Genomic DNA, 21680 nt, shown 5'->3' with positions numbered 1-21680 from the left:
CTATTCAAGGATTTTTATGCGTCGCTGTTCTGTGACAGAGATCAGGCACGAAAAGGGACAAGGAGCTAGAATTTTTATTTATCAAAAATATGGGCTGTGCGGAGCAAATAAAGCATCGATATGCAATCACAAGGCTGGTCCCCATTCTTTTATGGATAAGAGATTACCGACCACCAGATATCATTCGGGATCTGATCGGTAAGTCTTCATTGAAATCAACTCCAACCAGCAAAAGTACCTAGCCGGATTTACAATCGGTCTGATGGTTACACCCCAATGTCTTGCCTATGCCAATATGGCAGGCTTGCCAGTCGTTTACGGTCTTTACTCGTCATTCTTTGGAATCATGTGGTATGCTGTCTTTGGAACATCGAAGGACATCTCTGTAGGACCCACAGCAATCGTTTCAGTTTTAACAGCAACGTTCGCTGCGCGACCAGATACTTGGCCGATGCCAGATGATCCAGTTTGGCATTCTGGAGACCAGACAAGTTATGCTGAACTATGTGTTTTTCTTGCATTAATGTCTGGTAAGTATTATTCGCTTAGCTGCAAGTAAAACAATATTATTTTAAAGGCGTGGTTTTGATGGCCCTTGGTTTATTACAGTTAGGTTTCTTGGTCCATTTTGTATCCCATTCAGTAATCATCGGTTTCGTGAACGCTTCAGGAAAGGAAATTGATTGTTTCATGCATCATTTGGAGCAATAAATCTTAAGGGTAATGGTATACATCGGCGCCGCGCTGCTCGCTCGATCCGCGCTCCGCAAGAACCTATTTCTCACGAAGCCGTAAAATCTGAACGGATAAAGATTTTTTCAAAATTCAAAAAGATTCGGAATAATCAAAGTCACTTCTATTAACACAGCAAAAATCGTAATGATTGTCAAAGAGGTACTATCTGAAAATTGCCAGTTTCCTTCAAATGACATTTTCTTCGACATTTCTCATCCAAATTTTTTAAAATTAGACTGTCTTGTAGAGAATCGTCAGCTCTACAAATCCTGTTTTTCAGATTTTTGTTTTAAGCTCTTCGGATTTTAATATGCGCCCTTGAAGTCAGCGCTGTGAGGTCGTGGCGTGAAAAATAGAGAGCGGAGAGGCGCGGGAACAAGTAGCGCTCTTTACGAATTGCGATGTAAGATTAATGAAAGCCTAAAACAAAAATCTAAAAACAGGATTTGTAGAGCTGACGATTCTCTACAAGACAGTCTAATTTTCAAAAATTTTGGATGAGAAATATCGAAGAAAATGTCATTTGAAGGAAACTGGCAATTTTCAGATAGTTCCTCTTTGACAATCATTATCATTTTTGCTGTGAAAATAGAAGTGACTTTGATTATTCAGAATCTTTTTAAATTTTGAAAAAATCTTTATCCGTTCAGATTTTACGGCTTCGTGAGAAATAGGTTCTGGCGGAGCGCGGGTCGAGCGAGCAGCGCCGCGCCGATGTATACCATTACCCTTAATATTTCCCCGAATAGCGATATCAATCACGCTTGGTCAAGTTGGAAAGGTATTTGGCGTAAAAGGTCACGGCACAGGATTTTTCGCCCACGGAACTATTGGAAAGTTCTTGAACAGCTGCAAAGAAATGAGTCTTGGTCACACTAACTGGATCGATTATACGTACGGATTTGTTGGAATCTTTGTTTTGGTGGTCTTGAAAGAGCTCAAACAACAATTTCAGGACCATCCGAAGCTTCATACGGCAGTGTTTCATAAAAGTTTAACAAATTACAAAACAAGCAGTTATTTTTCGGCGTCATCATTTAAATTTAATTCCATTTTATGAGCAATGAAAAGTGTCTTCCAAAGTATTTTCTGGTTTCTTGGGACTGCCCGTGCTGCAGTCGTCGTCATTTTGGAATGATCATCGCGTTTTGCACGGAAAGTGAAGAAGCAGTTAATAATTTTCTTGAAAATGGGTGCCATCCTGGTACGGAGGGTTGTACTTCAGCAACATTGACGAATATACAAAATGCGCATGGACCTGACTGGGGACCACCGACACTCTCTTTCGATTATGAATACAAATGCTCTGATGAGGCGAATGCGGGACTTGATGTTTGTTCCTCAGGTTTCTTGAAATTTTTGATTTATAATAACAGCATTTTTAGGTAACTCAACTGACTTACAGATCTTCCACGTGGACACTGGAATGATGATGGCTCAGGCAAGTGCTGGAATCATTATTATTCCTATCGTTGCTTACCTTGAATCTTTGTCAATCGCTACCGGCTTCGCCAAAGCAAATGGATATACAGTTGATGGAAATCAAGAATTTATCGCAATCGGCGCAGCAAATTTAGCGAACTCATTTTGTAGCGGTTTTCCTATCACTGGAAGCTTTTCAAGGTACTTCTGTTGCCCTTTTATTCCGACCTTTACATTGCTTAGATCGGCTGTGAATTTCCAAGCAAACGCTGCGAGTTCTTTATCGGGCGTTTTCGTTGGCGGCATTGTTCTCACTGCGACTTACCTTCTCGCTGACCTTTTCCTTTATGTTCCTGCAGCTTTACTTGGGGCGGTTATAATGGTCTCCGCTGCTTCCATGTTTAACACACACGCCGTTGAAATGTGCTGGAAGACTTCGAAGATTGATTTATTGCCGCTGGCGATTTCATTTTTATTTGCGCTTTACGAGTCCTACTATGGAATCCTTTTAGGAATCATTATTCATATTCTCATTCTCGCTTGCAAATACTCCGATCCTACAAAAGAGAGGATTTATGGAGAAGAAGCCTACTTAAAACTCAATGGCAATGTCCTCTATCCTGGTCAAAATGTAAATTAGTATCGAATGAAATTGTAATTGATTTATCTAGGTTATCATAAGTAAGCTGGTGAAAATGGCTTGCTCCGGGGCAAGAATGATTACGATCGTATTGGGATCTTAGATTCGTTAGACTCCCTCGTCCCCTAAGGTCACTTGCTTATCTAGATCGAGCTTTGCTCGGTCGCCGCCGTGTATTTCTCTTCATTCGGTAATTCTCGCAGTTCGTGAATTAACCTCTATTTTACTCCAGCTCGAAATACAGACGTCAAAGATACTTTACTCGTTTTCTTCCTTCGTCCAGATATAGAGAGCAGGCAAACTACGCTAGAAGTGGGAGATTCAGCAGAAGCTAGGATCCCTTCAGTGGTATCAGAGTAGTCCCGTTGGAGAAAAGGTAAATTTTCCGCCATCGACAACCGAAGTTTCGCAACTTGGACGCTGATTGGCCGTCAGCGGAGTCGAGGGGAACCGAATCACCAACCGCCACCGCGCCGCCGGAGAAACTCCACTCAGAGAATTTTCCGCGCCGCACCACACCAACACCACCCCGAGCGAGCGCCACCACACGAGCGCCACCACGACCCACGCGCCGAAAGTCGCGCCCACGCAACCACGCACGCACGCCGGGGAAAACCTAAAATACTCAGAAAAACAGAATTCTTTCGCCACTTTTCACCAAAAATCGAGAGAAGTTTACGAAGAATCGACCCTTGGACCAGACCTTGAAATTTCGACAATCGCTGGACAGAGAAATCGTCGGGCGTTTGCGCAAAAGGCACCTCAGCTCATCATATTGCGACTTTTAGTCGCAGTATTTTCTGAGGGCCTGAAAGGTAATCCAAGGCCCATAAACCCTTACTGCCGATATATTTCGAGCTATGGCGGCGAACAAATCACTGCTAGAAACCGTCACCGAAATAAGAAGCATAAACGATCGAGTAAACTACCTCGAAGAACAAGTGCGAAATGACGAATCACTTAAGCCAAGCCTAGAGCCCTTGATCACAGAAAGCAGAGTAAAATTAGAACAGCTCAGTACAACGCTTCTTACCTGCGAGCTCGATCAAGGAAAAGAATCTACGAATGCTACAATGAGAGAAGAAGCATGGGTGGCCACTACCTGGTCTCGTCACGTCCAAGACTTGCCGAAGCTGGACGCCGCATGCAACACATCTTTCAACACCTTCTTGGGCAGAGCCGACATTTATCACCGCGCCTACGTCCGCGACAGACCTTCACGTGAACAGCCTTTCATCGCAGCAGTGTACAGCCACTTCGACTTGAACATCGAACGCTCACTTGGAACCGAATTTCTGAATTGTCAAGACTGGAAATCGGCCAAGGCGCTGCTAGAGAAATCATTCGCCGCGAAGAGTCACTACTTACTGAAGCTAAGCGAAGTTTTCGACGTCGAATACGACCATTCGAAGCCGTTTGCACACTACACCGCCAACGTCTTGCAAAAGATGAACGAGGCGAAGCAAGCGACTTTGAACTCTTACCGACAAGAGAAGTCAGCCGACGCCGGGGTCGATGAAATATTCGACATATTCTCGACGATGATGCTGTACTTGAATCTTAGGAAAGAAGAACCAGACGTTTTCAACGCAATCCTTCCAAGCCTATCAAAAGTTTACGATATCAACGAACTCTGCCGTCTCGCCCAATCCACAAGACAGAATCGAGTTGACAGCGCGACCGTCTCCCAGCACTTCAACAGAAATAAGAACAAAAAGAAGAAGAATGCTAAGCGCGCCAGCACCGATTCTAAGGATGGGAAAGACGATAAACAACCAGAATCCAAGAAGATTAATACGACTAAGAACGTCGAAGATTTCCAACCATTCGATGTTCACTTTTACACAGTGAAGAAGAAGCGACCAGGAAAGGCTTATTTCGCTTCGGCTACCATCATTACGGGCTCTAAAAGTTTTGACGTATCGATGGAAGTCGACAGCGGAGCCGAGTCCTCCTGTCTGTCCGCTGCTTACGTTCCCGACAAATTTCTCCAGATGCTGAAGCCCTGCCCCTTCAAGGTCACCGGTTTCAGCCCAAATATCCCCGCCGAGCAGCCGAGGGGTATCCTTCCCTGCCGCTTATCATTCAATGGTGGCCCTGCATTCTCCTTGAATCTCACCATCATGCCAGGCAGTAAATACCCAAGTCTACTGGGCCGCGATATACTAGAGAATGCGATGACGGACAGCTTCACAGTCGACAATAAGAATCGTACTCTCTCATTTTGCTACAACGAAGCCTTCACACAAACTGAGACTCAAGTGGTGAAGCTGGACGGAGTGAAGCGGACCAAAATCAAGAAATACTTGACGACTAGATCAGCGGTCAAAGACAGCGATCGGTCCCGCACTCAACCACCACGAGAAGTCCCAAAGCTGGACGCGCCGAACAAGAACGCAGCCAGGTGCCCCATTCAGCTAGCGAAGCAAAAACTCGGAATAACCCTACCAGCAGACGCAGACCCGGGGCAAAAGAAGATGGTCGCCGAGCTGTGTTTGGAATTCGACGACAGATTCGGCTGCGACGGTCAAAAAATGGGTGAATTCCCGTTCGAGATCGAAATCCCGACTGATGGTACGAGTCGAAACATCAGTCAACACCCGATTCCGCAAGCTTTTCATGGTCAGGTCAGCGATCACATCTCCGAACTGCTCGAAACGAAAATAATAGAAGAGATCAAAGACCAGAAAGGGTTTAACAGCCCGGTATTGCCTATTCCTAAGAAATCTGGGGAAATGCGCTTCTGCATCAACTACAAAAACAGCCTGAACAAATGCCTCTCCGACAAATCCGACCCTTACCATCTCCCAAGCATGGAGGATACGATCGCGAACATTGGACCGGGCAATAAGTTTTTCGCCACAGTTGATCTACGAAGTGGATATTGGCAGTGCCCTGTAAAGAAAAGCGACAGGTACAAGACTTCCTTCCAGTGGGGTGGGAAATCTTACGCCTTCTGCAGACTACCATTCGGTTATCGATGCTCGGGGAATATATTCTCGCGCGTCGTAAACACAATTCTCGACTCAAGCCCCACCAGGAAAAAGATGCTTTCTTATATCGATGACATAGTGTGTTTTGGGAAGACTTTCAGCTGCTATTATAACACTCTCCGAAACCTATTCATCGCGCTCCGCAAGTTTAACGCTAAACTCAAGGGCGAAAAGTGCTCTTTCCTACAATCCGAAGCTCACTTTTTGGGCCGAATCATCAACGAAGATGGAATCAAACCGGACCCTGCGCAAGTCTCCGCTCTTCGTCAGATGAAACCCCCACGCTCCCAAAAGGAGTTAGCTTCATTAATCGGGTCATTGAATTGGATCCGAGGTTTTCTAGAAACGAAAATGGGCGAAGCTATTTCATCCGGTTGCTTCTCGAGCAGAATGAAGCCCATAAACGATGTTCGAAATTCGGCGAACGAAACAAATTGTTTCAAGTGGACCAAAGAAGCGGATTTGGCGCTCAAGGAAATTCAACGACGACTCTCCGAGACTCCAGTCATAAGTTTTCCTAACTTTGACGAGTCTTTTCATCTCTACACAGACGCGAGCCTGTACGCAGCGGGTGGCGTCCTGCTACAAGAGTATGGCGGGAGAGTGCACCTAGTAAGCGCGATTTCCCACACCTTCAACAAAGCTGAAAGAAAATGGAACACTTCAGAAAAGGAAATGTTTAGCATTGTCTGGTGCTGCGAGCGACTGGAGCACAGGCTGAAAAACGAGCCTAAGCCGAGACCAATCCCCGCTGGCGCTGTCGTGTACATTAAGCGAGAAAACCTGACCGACGCTAAAAGCAAGAAGGAACGCTGGGTAGGTCCCCTGAAAGCCGTTTCGAGCAACGACTGGGTCGTCATGGTCGAAGATAAGAAAGGACAACGTGATTTCATCCATCGAGAACACGTGGTTCACGCCGCAGAACGAAATCACGACTTACGCTGGATTGATTACTACGAGGCCGAGTACGTATTCCCACATTTAACCGAAATCGTTAAGTCGAAAGTCCCACAAAAATCGCCTGTTCCTACTTCCAAACCGATGGAAAAGTCCGGGTCGAAGTCGCATGGGGGGAGGAAATCTTCTCAGGTCGCGTCGACTCCGATGGTTGCTATGGAAAAACCGCCAAGATCATCTCTATCACCTATTTTGGAAAGTAGACGCCGATTGGACATGGAAAATCTGGGAGATACAACCGCTACATCTATTTTGGACTCGTCGGTAGCTCCAGCCGAGCCGTCAGATCGCTGGTACTCTGGTGGTACTCTCTATGAAACTGCCGAGGACACGTCAGCTGATGCTACAGTGATTTCGGAGGTTGCTGCGCCCGATAATAGCCATATGTCAGTCGATAAACATAACTCAACAGTAGTTGAGGACTCAGCAACTGAAAACAGCAAGAAAAGAACCCGTCCAAAGTCTTCACCAGATCGTCAGTACTCAGCCGGCGCCGATCCGAATGCGACTTTAACCGAAGTTGGAGCAGCTCATCTCCCGAAACATACAAAACGAGCACACCGTGAAACGAGGCCCGTCGAACCTCTTAACATCGGCACAAACTCGGGTCAGTCATACGACTAAGCGCAAGTACTGCCCCACTCAGGTCCCCTATTCATCGACCGGGGCCTGAAAAGGTACGGAAAATATCACAGTTTACCGTCGCCGACGTATTTTGAGTTCTTCTACATGTGCAGCTACTCCTTCATGTCATCACCGCTCGGACATCACGAAAACTTCGCATCTGATTCAAGCTTTTTCCCAAAAAGGGTTTTTTAACGCGAATCAGACTGCCTCGACGTTTCGAACCTGCCATGTTACTCATCTTACGCTTATACTCCTGCAAAAATCACACACTTTGGCCTTAGAGGACGTTTCAGTCTCATGGGGGGTATTGGGATCTTAGATTCGTTAGACTCCCTCGTCCCCTAAGGTCACTTGCTTATCTAGATCGAGCTTTGCTCGGTCGCCGCCGTGTATTTCTCTTCATTCGGTAATTCTCGCAGTTCGTGAATTAACCTCTATTTTACTCCAGCTCGAAATACAGACGTCAAAGATACTTTACTCGTTTTCTTCCTTCGTCCAGATATAGAGAGCAGGCAAACTACGCTAGAAGTGGGAGATTCAGCAGAAGCTAGGATCCCTTCAATCGACATGCTTGAGGTTCGAGATATGGACATTGGAAGTTACGAGGGGCTTGTAGAAGGGATTGACCAATGTAAAAGATAGACGAAACGATAGTCATCAACTGTATTAATTTGGCACAGAATCACGTTATGACGCTAAGAAACCGTTCTTGATCATACTTTTATAAGTTTCTAGCTCAGGTTCTGATTCAGAAAATGAATGGTTGAAAAGACACTTAGGATTCCAAGCTGGAAATGATGCTGACAGCATTCTAGGAGATGACGAGATGGAAAAAGAGTTTGGCGAGGGTCGTCGGGTGACGCAAATGACATACACATCGACCGCAAAACAGAGTATTTACCACTCGGGACGCTCCTCGATCTCGACCCACGTTATGCAGGCGAAATCTAGCCGCCCTACATTTAGAGCCACACAAGGCAAATTTTCAAAAATAAAATTAACATCTCTCTAATTCGCAAATTGAAACTTCAAAAAGTCCACGCTGATGAAGACGACGTGAGTTCGAGGCATTCCTCATTAGATCTTGCGAACATATCGATTAAAAACGAGAAGAATTTCTACGAACCAAATGTAGAAACTGCTGAATTCTAGCGTTGTTGCATGCACCATCGTAAAATATTTAAATAAAACTTTTTACTACTCTTTCGAAACTTGTCTATTACTTAGCATGAGTTTTGTTTATGTACAGTTATGACAGGAACCTAGATCTATTTCTTCTTGAAGAATTGAAGACGCTCAAAAAGAGCTTTTGTATCAGCTTGAAGATATCAACCTCATCTCTCTAAAATGATGGTTAGCGTCTATATTTTCGACGATGCCTTACCAATATTCCGTTCTCAAGAGCGGAACGGGTTGCGTTGGAAAAAGTAGCCTGCTTCTTACCCGCAGATTTTTTCTTTCTTAGATTTCAAACAACTCTTCTATTAGAAGGAAACTCTTAATGCAAGATTTTTTTGATATCCATTCCTATTCTCCTCGTATCCCTTTGTTTTGGTCATTCCAATAGCTCCACGAAAATAATCCGGCAAGATATTTTCAAAGACAAAAAGTGAGTCCTCGAAATGTTCCAAAAGTCCGATGAAGAAATATTCATTCAAAATATTGCGCTTTGCGATTTCAGCCGAAACAGCGATTTTCTTGAACACATCGTCAGGCGAGCCGTATTGATGTTTATTGCATGCTTCTGATGTCCCGCAGAAGTATTTCGAGAAAACCTGAACTACGAACTCATGATGGTGATAACTGTAGTTACCTGGAGAGGGACAGAGCATTCAGGAAGCTGCTGAGCAACGCAATCATCAAAAGATCGATTGAAATCTTCTTGCGAGCCTTTAAACTTATTACTTTTTCAGGCTTTCAAATAATGTTACTTTGCTATTTTGCGTGAAAATATCATTGTTTGTACGAAAAATAAACACTATCTCTAGCCTTTCCTTGAGTTTGACCCGAAACCCCAGCCATATCGCTGAAAATAATATGCCGAGGCCATTCTGTTGACTGGATCGCGCACCATATTCAGATATGTAGGCATTGGGATTCTGTACTCGGTAAAATTGAAGAAGTGATGCTGCTTCATCATCATGTAATTTACGTTTTTCGTATCCCAGTGAGTTCGACGGATGTAAACACCGAATTTCTTCTCCGCATTCGGTCCATCTTGACAATCGGGATTTTTCGGCGGGCAGTCGAACATTGAAGCTTTTGGTAGTCGAAAGTGAATTTGTTCTGATTGGCAAGGCGTTCCAAAATATATCGAAGGGATGTTGCTCCAGATTTGGGAAGTCGGTTGAAGAAGATTTTTCGTTTATTTGGAGGTGAAGTTTTACCAGGAAAGCGAAAGCTGCTTGTTGAGACTGAACCTGACTGGAATACAGGCATCTGAGGGGCAGGCGGAAACCCTGGTGCTTTGCTGGGTGCATCCGAAATAAGATTATTCAGCGAAGCCTGTTTGTTGAAGGAAAAGTCGTTGTTTTCAACTTTAGGGATGTTATTCAAAAAATCGTTGTTTTTCACGAATGCTGGTGGCTCTTTCTTCGGGAGAAAATTATTCACCGGTTGTTTTGCTTGTGATTCTTCGACCGGACGCTGGTTGTACTTCTCGAACGCAAAGAGATCTTGGTAAACTGGCTCTTCTTTTATCTTCTTAGTATTAACATCCCACCATGGTTTTTCTGCCGCTACAGGAGGCACAACAGGTTGGAGTTGTTCTTGTCTTTGACTTTGAGGAAGTTCTATAGCTTGATTCTGATACGCTTGGCCGAGGAGATTGTGTTCAAATTCTCTCTGGTTTTCGCCAAAGTTCTCTTCTCTTATTTCCTCGAGCTTTCGGGTCTCTAAAAATTGCACGACATAAATGATCAGAATCACTACGGGAGCAATTCTGCTCACTTCGTGGAACCAAGTCTGCATTTCTACTTCGGTCAGATACTTGGCATCGCTGGTTGGATTCTAGATGCCAGCCCGGGAAGTGTTATTCCACAGAAGGGTACTGTTGCCCGCGGCAATTTTCTAGCATTAAAAGGGGCCACTTGCATAACTTGCATCGCAATTAAATTTCTTCGTAACAGTTCTTAGAAATTCAGCAATGAAATAACGTACCCCCTAGCTCGCTCACATTTTGTGAGCATTTTTCCCTTGCTCGCTTAGTTAAATTTTATCAAAGTCCCCTTGCTCGCTCTCATTCTTGTTTCAGCGCGCTCCATTAGTCGCCATCCTTCTTTTACATCGCGCGCCCTTGTTCGCTCCTCCTCACCCATTTATCCCTTGTTCGCCGCGAGACCGCCAAAGCCTAGCTCGGCTTGGGTCGCTCTTACAGCTCTTACTGTACTTTCGACTCAAGCTTTTCATAGGGAACTATATTTTCATTTTCATGAATATTTTGAGAGTAACTAAACTTCATTTCCTCTTTTAAAGCGTCCAGTTAAGGGACCTGGCGAGCAGCGCTGAGCCAAACTTCACGGACTCGCCGTTCTTGTTAAAAATAAGATTTTTGAAATTTCTTTTTGTAAACTATATCTCTAAGTCTTCAGCTTTCTCTTCCGATTCTTAGTTTTTCTCTATCATTCTTGGTTGACGAGCTAGCGAGAAAGAGAAGCCCAACTTCAAAAGGCATCAAGTCTTGCAAACTTTTTTTTCCTCATGAAACTAGCACCATTGAAAAGCGCGTTAAATTCTGAACAGATCCCACCTAATCAGCTAAACTAAATCGGTACTCATTGGCGTGTAAGGCCAGATAAAGAAAACTACTTAGCGCGCGCAGATGGTCGCGGCACGGCTGGACGCTCCGATTTAGCTATTTTGGGCTTCCAGGACATGACTCCCGCTGGGCGGGCGCTAAGTTATCTTGTTTATCTGGCCTTACACGCCAATGAGTACCGATTTAGTTAAGCTGATTGGGTGGGATCTGTTCAGAATTTAACGCGCTTTTCAATGGTGCTAGTTTCATGAGGAAAAATAAAGTTTGCAAGACTTGATGCCTTTTGAAGTTGGGCTTCTCTTTTCTCGCTAGCTCGTCAACCAAGAATGATAGAGAAAACTAAGAATCGAAAGAGAAAGCTGAAGACTTGGAGATATAGTTTACAAAAAGAAATTTCAAAAATCTTATTTTTAACAAGAACGGCGAGCCTGTGAAGTTTGGCTCAGCGCTGCTCGCCCAGGTCCCTTAAATTTTTATATCTTGTAGCAACGCTGTATTATGCCGTAAACTTGATAGTTTGACTTTATATGTACATTTATACTCAAAATAGTCGAATCTTCATGTTGACACTGGTTCCAGAGTTGCAAATTTGCTGAGCTGAGTGAGCTGAGTAGTCGCTCAGCTCAGTGATTTTGGAAAATGATCTGATCTGCTCAGCTCAGCTCAGACAATTTTCACTCAGCTCAGCTCAGCTCAGCTCCATTATTTTCGAACATGATCTGTTCTGCTCAGCTCAGCTCAGACGATTATCACTTAGCTAAGCTCAGCTCAGCTCAATGATTTGAATACAATTTTACTACCAAAAACAGTAAAAAGCAGCTCAGCTCAGCTCTAATTAGGGTCCGCTCAGCTCAGCTCAGCTCAACTCTCTTAAACAAAAGGTCTGCTCAGCTCAGCTCAGCTCAATGACCTCTGAAAAGGCCAGCTCAGCTCAGCTCAGCTCAGAAACCTCCGAAGTAGGCCAGCTCAGCTCAGCTCAGCTCAGAAAAATTTTTCGCAGGTCAGCTCAGCTCAGCTCAGCTCGGAAAAATTAATCAAAATTTGCAACTCTCGAGGAAAATGGCATTTGATTTTTTATAAAAACAGTCTCAAAGTTTCAATCCATGTATTTCGAGTACTTATGTTTACTTAAAATGGAGTGTCCAAATTTCTTCTTATTAAGAAGATATGAAAATTTGTCAAAATGGACGTGAAAGAGCATAAAAAAATAAGTTTGCTTGGAAAAAATCATGAAAATCGAATTTTGAGACCATTCTACGAGTTAAAAAGCCTTTTAAAAGTGAAAAAGAAAATGAGCTACGCGTTATAAAGCGTTCTCGCGGGGCTTCAGGAGCGAACAAGGGATAAATGACGGAGAAAGGCGGGCGAGCAAAGGTGCGCCGTCGAAACCAAGGAGGGCGAACAAGGGGTCGTAGAATGCAAAAGAAGGAAAGCGACCAACGGATCTTGGTAACAAAAAGCGAGCGACCAAGGGGGGGTCTTGTTGGAGTTTAACTAAGCGAAAAAGGGAAAAATGTTCACAAAATGTGAGCGAGCTAGGGGGGGGGTACGTTATGATATTCATTCGATTTATTTTGATGCTGTGTTTTAAATCAACAGTAAATAAGCCTTTCCAATGAGTCCAAGTCTCAAGAAGCGGTTTCTTGTCAAAATGTTAAGACCGATTACTTGAAAATTTTCGCTCGGGGCGAAGATTAACAAGCAAAGCCATGAAATCCACGGCTTCGAAATCTTGACCGTGGATGATCAAAGGTCTCTACTCTCTAATTTCATGTTGATCAGTCTTGGAACATGAGGCTCGCTCATGAGAAGAATTGATGATTGTCGATTTGGATGGAAAATTTTTCAACTCTTGTGCATCAAGCCCAATATATTTCACGAAAATTTGTATCCATCAGATCCGCGTGATGTCGCTATTCTTTCATGCATAAAAATTCGGAAAAATGTGCTCAACGCACAAAAATTTCACTATGAGAATTCGAGAGACCATACCAGCTAAATTCATAAATCTAAAAAAAGAGATCACGAAGGACTCACCTTGGCTCATCTTTGAGTCCCTCAGTCACAGTCTGGACTCGACAGATCTAATGTCAGCTCTAGAATTCCACAAGAAATCAAGCGACATAAGAAAAGCTGTGCCGACGCTGGAAACAAGGATTCTTCAAGGGTCGACAATCATCCAAATAACGCACGTTCAATCACGTCAGATGATGTCTGTTTTCGTCCTTCGACATCTTACTGGTGAGAGGAGTCAGTTCATCTCGCAAGCGCAATTTCACGAAAGCATCCAAGACAAAATTATCGACGAAGAGCTTGAAATAGACACCGAAAGGAAGCTCGTCTTGGTCAGGACAAATAAAATTACCGGTGGTGCATTTTTGTACTACAGAGCGCTAGTCCTAAAACGAGAAGAAGACTCATCAAAAGGTTAATAAATAAAGATAGTACCATTTCAAATTATATCGAAACTTTAGTGGAGCTTATCGACTGTGGTGCACCGACATGGGTCGAGAATATGAATATTTTCACTTTACCCGACTCTCTTAGAAATGTAACCTGTCCAGTTGTTAGAATCGAGTTAATCGGACAAGCTCGATATGTTTCTGAAATGCTGACAATCCCAGCTCCATTTACTCAAATCTACGGTGAAAATCCGTTTGTGATCAGGGCAAAACTCAAACGTGGAGAAATTCCTTGGACAAATGAAGATGTCGTCAAAGAAATATGCTTCAAAGGTTTACCCATATTTAATATTAATATTATCAATTTGTTAGTCTCCAATCGGTATTGGGAGAATCAACATCATATTTCCCGGCCATTCAAGATCAACTTTGATGCAAGCTCTACCGCTGCTTGCCTCAAAATTTCACAGCCACTTGACCGACGATTTCTCAAGAAGATGTTCTAATCTTTTATTGCGCATCAACTCCAAGAAGACATGATTACTGAAACACTAACGAATGCAAAAATAAAACAAGAGAGATAAAATAGGTAATATTCGTTGAAACTAATGAAAGAGATGTGTTTAACTAGAATTCTTCGACGAATTACCACCAAAAATTCGCGCGAGAATCTGAATTCATAAAATACCAATTATGGTTTTCCGCGGTCACGAGCGTACGCCTTACTTATCAACGTTTGCCGAAGTTTTTTGATACTAGCACTTTAGCTAAAATGATCTTTTAAAAAGCAAACGTTGAATTAAGGACCCCCCCGTCAACAATTTTCGAAAAATCCATTTTTGGAATTTCAAAATTTTGACCCCGGAAATGGATTCTACAGGTCAAAAAACGATTTTGAGGCTGCATTTTTTGGGGGTCTATCTCGACTCTAACACCCTCAAAATCGCGTTTGAAAATCGGACTTTTTGAGGGAAAATGGCGAAAAAGTCCAAATTTTGCTAAAATTTCAGATTTTTCTTGGTAAAAAAGTGCTCCGAACAAGTTTTTTTGGTAAACTGGTCTTCCAGGAACACTTCGAAGCCAAAATATGGCTTTTTAGAAATTTTCCATTTTTTGAGGAAATTTGTTGACGGGGGGGTCCTTAAAAAAACGAGCATGGTTGAGACGATCGAGTTACGTGATAAATTTCATTTCATGGAAAATCAAGTCTACCGTTCAGATAAAAAAGGGATGAAAGAACATGCCCTCTGGGCGTAAAGTCTGTGGCGGTCCAAATCGCTCGCGAAATGGAATTCCGCATGCTCACTACTATATCCCCTTGCCATGGTCGTTAAGGAAATTATTCATCCTTTGTTTTTGCTGTTAGCTAGCGAGAGAAGCGCGGAAGCTAGAATTCTGAATTGCTGTCACCAGGCTGAATGGAACGGACGCACCTATGACGTAAGCCAGGGGAGATAGAATAATCGGATAATGGGTAAATGGGATTAGAAGATAGCTCGCGCTCAGATGCAAGAAATTAACCTTTTCAGCTTTGCACGTTTTTTTGACTAATGAAAATTTCAAAGATTCAATTTTATTTCTAGTCAAGTGGGACGATCAAAATCGGAATCGATGAAGTTCCGCTTTACAGATCCGTTGGCGACTCAACCAACTCCGGAAACCTGGTCTCGATGAATTGGGAGCGCAGTGATGGAAAAGTTCATCCTTCGTTATATGTTACAAAGCAAACTAACGTGAGCAAAGAAGAAATGCGTAACGTTTATAATTGAATGGATTAAGATTGACGGAGATGATATGATGATCACGGAAGAAATAGGAAAAGCGGAAACTCAGGATGGGTTAAAAATTTTGAAAGTTTTTCATTACGAATCGTTAATTTAACCCTAAAAAGGTTGATGGATCGTTAACTTGTCCCGATCAAATGGAATGGAAGGATGCTAATGACACTGTAATCGAGTGGAAATGCTTGCCACCATCTGATGGTACTATTATTAATTTTGACAAAGGCTTTGAAGTAAAATATCTTAGATTGCGTGAACCAACATGATTTTTGCAATGAGATGGAGGAAGACGACATCGCAGCAAAGTGCACAACTCTTGGCAAAATCTGTTGCAAGACATGTACGGATTACAGACTTCAAATTGAAGAAGCTTTGAGGAGCAAACAGGTGCAGAGAATATAATAAAAATCTGGTTGCATTGAAATTTTATAAAGGATGAAATCACTGCTGCTGCGACAGCCAACATGCCACCGGAAGAGGAAGTACAAGAAGGCGATGCAACAGAGGCTGATGATCCTGCAGAAAAAGAATCTGCAGCAGAAGAATCTGAAAACGAGACCGATCCAAATACGGAGCCTGAGCCCGAAACAAAGAAACCAGGCTCAAACGAAACTGACGAAGCTGATACAAAGACTGACCCTGAACCGGAACCTGAAGGAAGCAATGCGCTGGCAATGACTTGTTCGGCAATCATCGTTCTATCTCTTTTTCTGTAAATACTTCATATTATAAATATCTTATTTAATATTTATATTGGAAAGTAAAATGATAAAACTCACCTCTCTTAATATTGTTACTCTCAAACTGTTAATTCTACTGCCCTTTGCCTATCCGTACAAATAAGCGCAATTTTTAATAATAATTTAATATTCTTTTACTAACAATCAATTTTAAAAACTTCAATAAAAGATGTTCTTTTCATACCCCTCACAAAAAAGGAAATGTTACATATTATATGTAATACTTCCTAGACGTCAAGAGAGTCCGCCTTAGACAGCCATCGCATCTGTCAGTGCATCGTATATATTTTATTTCCAGGATTATCTGAGGGCGAGAGAGAATATATAAAACAGAGCTGGCAATGAAATATATCATAAAAAACAAAATGAATTTTTTCAAACTCGCGGTCCTTTTTTACTCAGTCCAAGGAGTTTTCCATACCTCTTATCCTTATGGAACATTAAATCATAGAATCAGATGCCGTATCTTTCAGCTCGGTATGGAGAAAGATAATCATAGTATGAAAGTAAAACGAATAACTACAAAACTCTTTTCTGATTTTTGTCTGTGAATCAAGCACCGTGATGACTAATAAAATACTCCACCAAGAGTGTGAATGTTCTGATACTCCAGTCTGAATCATTCTGCAACTTCGCCTGCAGGGGTTCGCCATGGCGCGGACCACCGACACGGTGGTGTTGAGCACCTTAATTCCACTACAAGTTATAGAGAAAACATCAAAGGGAAATTGTCAAGATTTTGAAAATTCTAAAAAACAGTTCCACGTAACGTGCAAATTTAAATAATGGCGAACTCGGGCCTACAAATCGTGGCATATTTTCTCAATGTCATTGGTTTTGTTTTGACGATTCTTGCAATAGGTAATCTGAATATGAGCATAAGAAATAATAAAACGTAATTATAAGTTCTTCCAATGTGGAAAAGAGACGATCCTTACGGCAAGCAAATCGAGACCCAACAGAAATTCGTCGGCCTTTGGTACGAATGTGATAGAATCGGAGCCCTTTGGAACTGCGAAAAAGAGAAACGATTCTTTCTCACACTTTCGACAGAGGTTCAACTAGCGAAGGGCACACTGATTACTGCTTGCGCTCTGAGTCTGATTGCGTAAGTTTTTGGTTTCTCTTCCTTGATTGCAGCTTGTCTTTAGCGCGCTTTTGGGCATTGTCGGCCTTGAGTGCACGAAATTAGGAGAATCAAGCCATGGAGAAGAATCTATGAAGGGAAAGGTTTGTTTACTTATGTTAATCAAGGATAATACTCTCTTCAAAGATCGGAGTCGTGTCAGGAGGACTTATAGTCATTTCCGGGATACTTGTAGCAATCGGTATCAATTACTACGCTGTTACTGTATATCAAAACTTCGATGGCAGTATGATGAGATCAGATAGTGGTATTCATTATATCTACGGACCTTGTCTCATAATAGGTAATGCCTCTGAATTGAAAAAAAAGATAATAACGAAAAATTAGGATGGGTCGATATGGTCGTCAAAATTCTGGCTGGGGCGGCAATGATCCTTGGCTCTCTAGGAAGCGATGGTGACGATGATGGCGGCCGATTTGATGCCGGTCCTTACATTTCCGGACAACCGCTTCAAAATTCCGAGTACTGCTAGCCTGCCTTGCTTGCAATTTTAGAAACAAAAAGTAGCTCGTGAACACCAACAGGTAAATACATGTCTCGGTATTTATTTGTTGGTCTCACAAAGAATTCTCCGTGAAAATCGTTGATTCAAACTTTTTAGCAGCAAATGGAAGTACTACACATGAGTTCAAGCATTCCGCCAGATATCCAGCTGCTTCATTTTTCTGTACGAAAAAGAGATTAATATCTCGAAAATTAGCATCATTTTTTTTTTGCTGTTAGGGCCTGCCAAGTTCAACTCAACTCAAATGAATAAAAAACCTTGTTTCATTTTTTTCTCTTTTTAATTTTTTATGAAAGCGAAAAAGGCTAAAGCAGTGAGATCATTTCTGACTACCAGAGAACGTCGAATCCATTCTCCTCGATGAGCCAGTCCAAATATTCAGCTGGGCGGTAGTATCGATGGTTTTTCATTTCGTCTAAAATTTGCTTGATCGTACTGTATTGTGGCTTTCCGGCAAAATCAAGCTTGTGAAGTTCGTTTAAAATCGACCAAAACGGCAGTAGTTCTGGAAACCGGGCATTCCATTTTTCCTCATCAAGGTAATCAACTTTTGCGTTGTACAATTCTTCTCTTTGATGTCGCTCGAGGTGGTCCCAAGGTAGTTTTCCGCAGTAGAGTTCGAGCAAGACATAAAATGCTGAAATGCAGTCGTCTCTTAGTGAAGCTGAGCTGATGTCTCCCACTGGACCTGTGATGTTGATTGATTTGTAGTGCTCGGTTCCTACGCGGCAATCGCGCTCGTCTTCCATCACACCAATCTTGATAATTTAAATTAATTTACCAAAGTAGCTCTTTATATTACCTCGTTCTGGTAACGCTTTGACATTCCGAAATCAACGATTATAATAGTTCCTTTTCGATCACCACGTCCAGCAAGAATATTCTGCGGTTTGATATCTCTGTGGAGCAGGTCCTTTGAGTGAAGATATTCTAGCGCATTAATGATTTGCTTCCCAGTGTTGACGACGGTCGAAAAACTCAATCCCTTGTTGTATTGTCTATTTGAGTGGTTGTTCAAACTGCAGAAGTTTATTTCTTTGGCGTGTCGAAGAATTCTTTCCAGATCAGGTCCTAATTTTTCAAGCGCTATAAAAAGATGAACGCAGTGTTTATTTAAAATAAATAAAATGATTAGTAATCATCTTTTCCTAAGATATTAAAAGTTTGTTGTCTAGGCTCGGATCTTTCACCAAAACGTGAAACATCTCTGCAATTCAATTGAATTTCGCTCCCAAAGCGATGAAACTTCGCGAAATTCGTCGGTTTTTGAGATCCACATCGGTGAAGTCTTGAGTAAACTTTGAACTCAATTTCGAGCTTATCTTGGTTATCATTTTTAAAGTAAATAAGTTGCTGATAGTAACAATCATTTGTGTTAAAAATTTTGATAATTTTACCAATTTCTGTGGGTTCTCCGCGTCAGCGCGTTCAAATTTCAACACGACTTTTTGATCATCTTCATTATTCGCTTCAAGGTTCAAAGCTTCATAGACCGCGCCGTATCCTCCGCGTCCAAGAAATTTTCCAACCTAGGCTTTGAATACGCCCTGATATCTTTATTTTGATACCTGGAACATCGGAACTGGCCGTGGTTTGGATTGTCTCTTGATAAATACTGTTTCGCCCTCGTCAAGTACAAAACTCATTCTCGCAAAGCTCAAAAAGTGAGATTTATTTCTGAAAAACGAAACCTATTTGCTTTTTCCTATTTGAAAAGTAGCGAATCTGATTGAAGCAAAAAAGGGAAAACTAATGAGTCATTGACAATGACTCAGAGTCTCTTACATTCATTTTTACTTGTGTCCTTGCTTGTTTATTGTTTGAGGGCAGCAATTTCAGCATAAATTTATATAGACAGATAAAAATTAGAAAATATGATCGTTTTGAATTGTTTCTTCTTTTTCATGAGTTCGGTCAAAGTCGACTCGAAAGGGAGGAACATCAAGGGTTGAACATTCTTCGCCAGTGCAACTTGATAATTCAATAAGCTAAAAATATATGCAATCTCGGTTAAAAAAAAAACTCTCGATACCTGCATATTTAAATCCTCAAGCATCGTGGGATCCAGCGTTCCTCTCAAATTTTTAAGCTGTGCAGGATCTTCAATCAAGTTGTAAACTTCGATGAAGTTTTCTTTGTCGACAAATTCGCAATAAACAAGATCGTCAGTAAGGTTAAGATTTTCTGAGTAAATTTGTCTTCGAACACAAGCAAAAGTGTTATTGGAAGCATCATCGCAGACACAATCCGGTACGCACTCCTAAAGAGTGTTTTCATAAATTCAACACGTCAAAACTAACCGAAACTCCAGGACCAAGACCAGGGCAGTTGTAAACAGTTGCTGGGTCGTTCAACCCTTCGCCATGATATTCAATCAGAAGGTTTTGGCGCCAACTCGTGTCAACAGAACCATTTAGGAGCGTCTTGAAGCTTTCACCATCAAAATTCGTATCCTCGAATCGAAGTTTCTTCGAATTCTGATTTGCCAAGTCGAGGATAGTCGGAGCAAAATCAACAGTGCTGACTGGATAGGGAATCGTAGAATTAGGCTTGACAAGGTTTTTGATTGATAATCATTCGAAAGACAGAAAAGTAAAAAAAAACCAAGGCCTTGACATTCGGCCCTCGAATGAGCAATGGAATTCGAAGGTCGAACTCGTATGGTTGACGTTTGTCGTACGGAAGTGAGAATTGTCCAGTGTGGTAGCCGTGGTCAGAGGAGAACATTATGTAGGTGTCATCGAGCATTTGAGTTTCATTCAACGCATTCATGATTGACTCCACCAAATCGTCGACGGATTTGAGACATCTTTGAGTTGAGTTTTTATAGAAAAGAAATTGAAAATATGTAAAAACTGAACCCTTTCCTCCAGCGTGATCTGTACGCGTTGTCGGACCACTTTGTCGATGTTTCCGACATTGGATTGGGAACGTTTCTTACGACCCAATGAGCATCTGCCCGATGAATATTCCACTGTTGGTTGTCTCTCGGAGCAGTGAGGTTTTGATAAAGATCAGCGTACTTAGGATCCGAGTCCCAAGGCTCATGAGGAGCTGGTGGAGCTACTATCATAAAAAATGGTGTGTCGGCCTTCATGGAATTAATAAAAGCAACGGAGTCGTTGGCAACCAAGTTGGTAAGATAGTCTTTATTGAAGTCGTCGCCGTGCTTCTCTTCTTTGCCATTTCGGGAAATCGAGTAATTATAATATCTGAAACAATCAAATCGATGAAGAATCGATGGTTGAACTTCTCAATTACCTAGAATTTCCAACCAAGGCATTCCAGCTATCCCATCCCTTCGGAACATGCCCTACTCCTCCAGGACTTCTCTTGAGCCCATACATATTCAAATATTTTCCAGCGTAGAAGGTTTTGTATCCAAGCGGCTGTAATCTTGCGCCAATTGTACTTGGTTCAATATTATCCTGCCAGGCTTGGGAGGAGCAATTTCCATCGACAGTATTGTTCAAGACCTTTGTGTTGTGCTGATAACGGCCTGATAAGATTGTACTTCTGCTCGGGCAGCAAATTGGAGTTGAAGCAAAAGCATTTGAAAAGGTCGCACCGGCTTCGCCGAGCAATCTTCGAGTCTTTTCTAGCGGCGTCTTCAATTGAATGGAAGGTCACCCTTTGTTCCCTAAAATTCTAGTCGCTTACCATACCGCCCATCGCTACGTCGAGATCATCTGTTAGAATGAACACTATGTTTGGTCTTTTCGCATACAAGAAAGGTATTAACCCAAAAAGGACCTGCAAGGCTCTCATGTTCTTGTTTTCTCTCGGAGAGTTGAATAGAAGTTTACTCTTGCAATCTTGTCATCTTTATAAAATGAGATGAGGTGCTATAAACAAATGATACGCACGTGACCCGTGTGAGATTTCGAAAGACAAAAATCGTAAAGAAAAGGATAAAATGTCGTTTTTCTCGTGATGCTCCGTGAACTTAGAGATTGAAGCGTAGGGTTTACCG

At 42.2% G+C, this 21680-nt stretch overlaps 8 protein-coding genes across 12 annotated transcripts; 5 read left to right on the top strand and 3 right to left on the bottom strand.

Annotated features, from left to right (window-relative positions):
* Window positions 1–9: 9 nt before the first annotated feature.
* On the top strand, window positions 10–8345 carry LOC145698152 (sodium-independent sulfate anion transporter-like). The gene is made up of 9 exons (XM_081775355.1): window positions 10–198; window positions 243–530; window positions 578–685; window positions 1485–1711; window positions 1807–2080; window positions 2121–2358; window positions 2401–2788; window positions 2829–2886; window positions 7940–8345. Exons 1-9 carry the CDS (start codon window positions 90–92, stop codon window positions 8014–8016), a joined length of 1767 nt encoding a protein of 588 aa, XP_081631481.1. The 5' UTR covers window positions 10–89; the 3' UTR covers window positions 8017–8345.
* A 513-nt stretch (window positions 8346–8858) lies between these two features.
* On the bottom strand, window positions 8859–10373 carry LOC145698151 (uronyl 2-sulfotransferase-like). Its single transcript, XM_081775354.1, has 3 exons — window positions 9364–10373; window positions 9188–9285; window positions 8859–9149 (listed from the first exon to the last, which is right to left on the bottom strand). The coding sequence occupies exons 1-3, from the start codon at window positions 9626–9628 to the stop codon at window positions 8859–8861; spliced, it is 654 nt and encodes a 217-aa protein (XP_081631480.1). The 5' UTR covers window positions 9629–10373.
* Window positions 10374–13108: 2735 nt separating this feature from the next.
* Window positions 13109–14098, top strand: LOC145699637 (uncharacterized). Its single transcript, XM_081776909.1, has 3 exons — window positions 13109–13558; window positions 13606–13866; window positions 13906–14098. The coding sequence occupies exons 1-3, from the start codon at window positions 13219–13221 to the stop codon at window positions 14037–14039; spliced, it is 735 nt and encodes a 244-aa protein (XP_081633035.1). The 5' UTR covers window positions 13109–13218; the 3' UTR covers window positions 14040–14098.
* Window positions 14099–14838: 740 nt separating this feature from the next.
* On the top strand, window positions 14839–15440 carry LOC145698150 (uncharacterized). The gene is made up of 4 exons (XM_081775353.1): window positions 14839–14973; window positions 15117–15266; window positions 15313–15371; window positions 15425–15440. Exons 1-4 carry the CDS (start codon window positions 14857–14859, stop codon window positions 15438–15440), a joined length of 342 nt encoding a protein of 113 aa, XP_081631479.1. The 5' UTR covers window positions 14839–14856.
* Window positions 15415–16136, top strand: LOC145699756 (uncharacterized). Its single transcript, XM_081777021.1, has 3 exons — window positions 15415–15515; window positions 15562–15701; window positions 15749–16136. Exons 1-3 carry the CDS (start codon window positions 15455–15457, stop codon window positions 16028–16030), a joined length of 483 nt encoding a protein of 160 aa, XP_081633147.1. The 5' UTR covers window positions 15415–15454; the 3' UTR covers window positions 16031–16136.
* A 629-nt stretch (window positions 16137–16765) lies between these two features.
* Window positions 16766–17941, top strand: LOC145698718 (claudin-19-like). 4 transcript variants are annotated; one of them, XR_014133945.1, is made up of 6 exons: window positions 16766–16915; window positions 16961–17162; window positions 17206–17284; window positions 17328–17484; window positions 17529–17726; window positions 17807–17941. XR_014133945.1 is itself a non-coding variant. In XM_081775930.1 (6 exons), the coding sequence occupies exons 1-6, from the start codon at window positions 16840–16842 to the stop codon at window positions 17826–17828; spliced, it is 672 nt and encodes a 223-aa protein (XP_081632056.1). In that variant the 5' UTR covers window positions 16766–16839; the 3' UTR covers window positions 17829–17941. The 4 variants fall into 4 exon arrangements, 2 of the variants coding, with proteins under 2 accessions (XP_081632056.1, XP_081632055.1); XR_014133944.1 differs by having other exon boundaries at window positions 17804–17941; XM_081775930.1 differs by having other exon boundaries at window positions 17529–17664.
* A 45-nt stretch (window positions 17942–17986) lies between these two features.
* On the bottom strand, window positions 17987–19041 carry LOC145698149 (casein kinase I-like). Its single transcript, XM_081775351.1, has 3 exons — window positions 18954–19041; window positions 18510–18793; window positions 17987–18465 (listed from the first exon to the last, which is right to left on the bottom strand). Exons 1-3 carry the CDS (start codon window positions 19039–19041, stop codon window positions 18037–18039), a joined length of 801 nt encoding a protein of 266 aa, XP_081631477.1. The 3' UTR covers window positions 17987–18036.
* A 469-nt stretch (window positions 19042–19510) lies between these two features.
* On the bottom strand, window positions 19511–21676 carry LOC145699683 (N-acetylglucosamine-6-sulfatase-like). 2 transcript variants are annotated; one of them, XM_081776954.1, is made up of 8 exons: window positions 21574–21676; window positions 21368–21530; window positions 20969–21315; window positions 20577–20919; window positions 20318–20518; window positions 20008–20256; window positions 19740–19967; window positions 19511–19695 (listed from the first exon to the last, which is right to left on the bottom strand). In XM_081776954.1, exons 2-8 carry the CDS (start codon window positions 21473–21475, stop codon window positions 19573–19575), a joined length of 1599 nt encoding a protein of 532 aa, XP_081633080.1. In that variant the 5' UTR covers window positions 21476–21530; window positions 21574–21676; the 3' UTR covers window positions 19511–19572. The 2 variants fall into 2 exon arrangements, with proteins under 2 accessions (XP_081633080.1, XP_081633079.1); XM_081776953.1 differs by having other exon boundaries at window positions 20318–20522; window positions 20581–20919.
* Between the last annotated feature and the right edge of the window lie 4 nt (window positions 21677–21680).

This window comes from Oikopleura dioica, chromosome 2 (genome assembly GCF_907165135.1).
Source record: "Oikopleura dioica chromosome 2, OKI2018_I68_1.0, whole genome shotgun sequence".
NCBI lineage: Eukaryota > Metazoa > Chordata > Appendicularia > Copelata > Oikopleuridae > Oikopleura > Oikopleura dioica.
Note: the sequence above shows the minus strand (reverse complement) of the source record. Positions and strands in the feature narration are given on the sequence as shown.

What these genes read in the sequence shown, in the direction of transcription:
- LOC145698150 (XM_081775353.1), top strand. Translation starts at nt 14,857, where the DNA reads ATGGTCGTTAAGGAAATTATTCATCCTTTGTTTTTGCTGTTAGCTAGC. An exon ending in GGAACGGACGCACCTATGAC is followed by an intron (nt 14,974 to 15,116) that starts GTAAGCCAGGGG and finishes TTTTATTTCTAG; the next exon opens with TCAAGTGGGACGATCAAAAT. An exon ending in ATGTTACAAAGCAAACTAAC is followed by an intron (nt 15,267 to 15,312) that starts GTGAGCAAAGAA and finishes GAATGGATTAAG; the next exon opens with ATTGACGGAGATGATATGAT.
- LOC145698151 (XM_081775354.1), bottom strand. Translation starts at nt 9,628, where the DNA reads ATGTTCGACTGCCCGCCGAAAAATCCCGATTGTCAAGATGGACCGAAT. An exon ending in CGGGTCAAACTCAAGGAAAG is followed by an intron (nt 9,286 to 9,363) that starts GCTAGAGATAGT and finishes ATTTGAAAGCCT; the next exon opens with GAAAAAGTAATAAGTTTAAA. An exon ending in AATGCTCTGTCCCTCTCCAG is followed by an intron (nt 9,150 to 9,187) that starts GTAACTACAGTT and finishes TTCGTAGTTCAG; the next exon opens with GTTTTCTCGAAATACTTCTG.
- LOC145699637 (XM_081776909.1), top strand. Translation starts at nt 13,219, where the DNA reads ATGTCAGCTCTAGAATTCCACAAGAAATCAAGCGACATAAGAAAAGCT. An exon ending in AGAAGAAGACTCATCAAAAG is followed by an intron (nt 13,559 to 13,605) that starts GTTAATAAATAA and finishes TCGAAACTTTAG; the next exon opens with TGGAGCTTATCGACTGTGGT. An exon ending in CAAAGAAATATGCTTCAAAG is followed by an intron (nt 13,867 to 13,905) that starts GTTTACCCATAT and finishes TCAATTTGTTAG; the next exon opens with TCTCCAATCGGTATTGGGAG.
- LOC145698718 (XM_081775929.1), top strand. Translation starts at nt 16,840, where the DNA reads ATGGCGAACTCGGGCCTACAAATCGTGGCATATTTTCTCAATGTCATT. An exon ending in CGGACCTTGTCTCATAATAG is followed by an intron (nt 17,485 to 17,528) that starts GTAATGCCTCTG and finishes ACGAAAAATTAG; the next exon opens with GATGGGTCGATATGGTCGTC. An exon ending in CAACCGCTTCAAAATTCCGA is followed by an intron (nt 17,665 to 17,803) that starts GTACTGCTAGCC and finishes CAAACTTTTTAG; the next exon opens with CAGCAAATGGAAGTACTACA.
- LOC145699756 (XM_081777021.1), top strand. Translation starts at nt 15,455, where the DNA reads ATGGAATGGAAGGATGCTAATGACACTGTAATCGAGTGGAAATGCTTG. An exon ending in ATGCTTGCCACCATCTGATG is followed by an intron (nt 15,516 to 15,561) that starts GTACTATTATTA and finishes AAAATATCTTAG; the next exon opens with ATTGCGTGAACCAACATGAT. An exon ending in AAGCTTTGAGGAGCAAACAG is followed by an intron (nt 15,702 to 15,748) that starts GTGCAGAGAATA and finishes AATTTTATAAAG; the next exon opens with GATGAAATCACTGCTGCTGC.
- LOC145698152 (XM_081775355.1), top strand. Translation starts at nt 90, where the DNA reads ATGGGCTGTGCGGAGCAAATAAAGCATCGATATGCAATCACAAGGCTG. An exon ending in ACTTGATGTTTGTTCCTCAG is followed by an intron (nt 2,081 to 2,120) that starts GTTTCTTGAAAT and finishes CAGCATTTTTAG; the next exon opens with GTAACTCAACTGACTTACAG. An exon ending in ATCACTGGAAGCTTTTCAAG is followed by an intron (nt 2,359 to 2,400) that starts GTACTTCTGTTG and finishes TACATTGCTTAG; the next exon opens with ATCGGCTGTGAATTTCCAAG.
- LOC145698149 (XM_081775351.1), bottom strand. Translation starts at nt 19,041, where the DNA reads ATGATAACCAAGATAAGCTCGAAATTGAGTTCAAAGTTTACTCAAGAC. An exon ending in AAACCGACGAATTTCGCGAA is followed by an intron (nt 18,794 to 18,953) that starts GTTTCATCGCTT and finishes ATCTTTTTATAG; the next exon opens with CGCTTGAAAAATTAGGACCT. An exon ending in CAAAGCGTTACCAGAACGAG is followed by an intron (nt 18,466 to 18,509) that starts GTAATATAAAGA and finishes TAAATTATCAAG; the next exon opens with ATTGGTGTGATGGAAGACGA.
- LOC145699683 (XM_081776954.1), bottom strand. Translation starts at nt 21,475, where the DNA reads ATGAGAGCCTTGCAGGTCCTTTTTGGGTTAATACCTTTCTTGTATGCG. An exon ending in GCCTTGGTTGGAAATTCTAG is followed by an intron (nt 20,920 to 20,968) that starts GTAATTGAGAAG and finishes TGATTGTTTCAG; the next exon opens with ATATTATAATTACTCGATTT. An exon ending in ACGCGTACAGATCACGCTGG is followed by an intron (nt 20,519 to 20,576) that starts AGGAAAGGGTTC and finishes AACTCAACTCAA; the next exon opens with AGATGTCTCAAATCCGTCGA.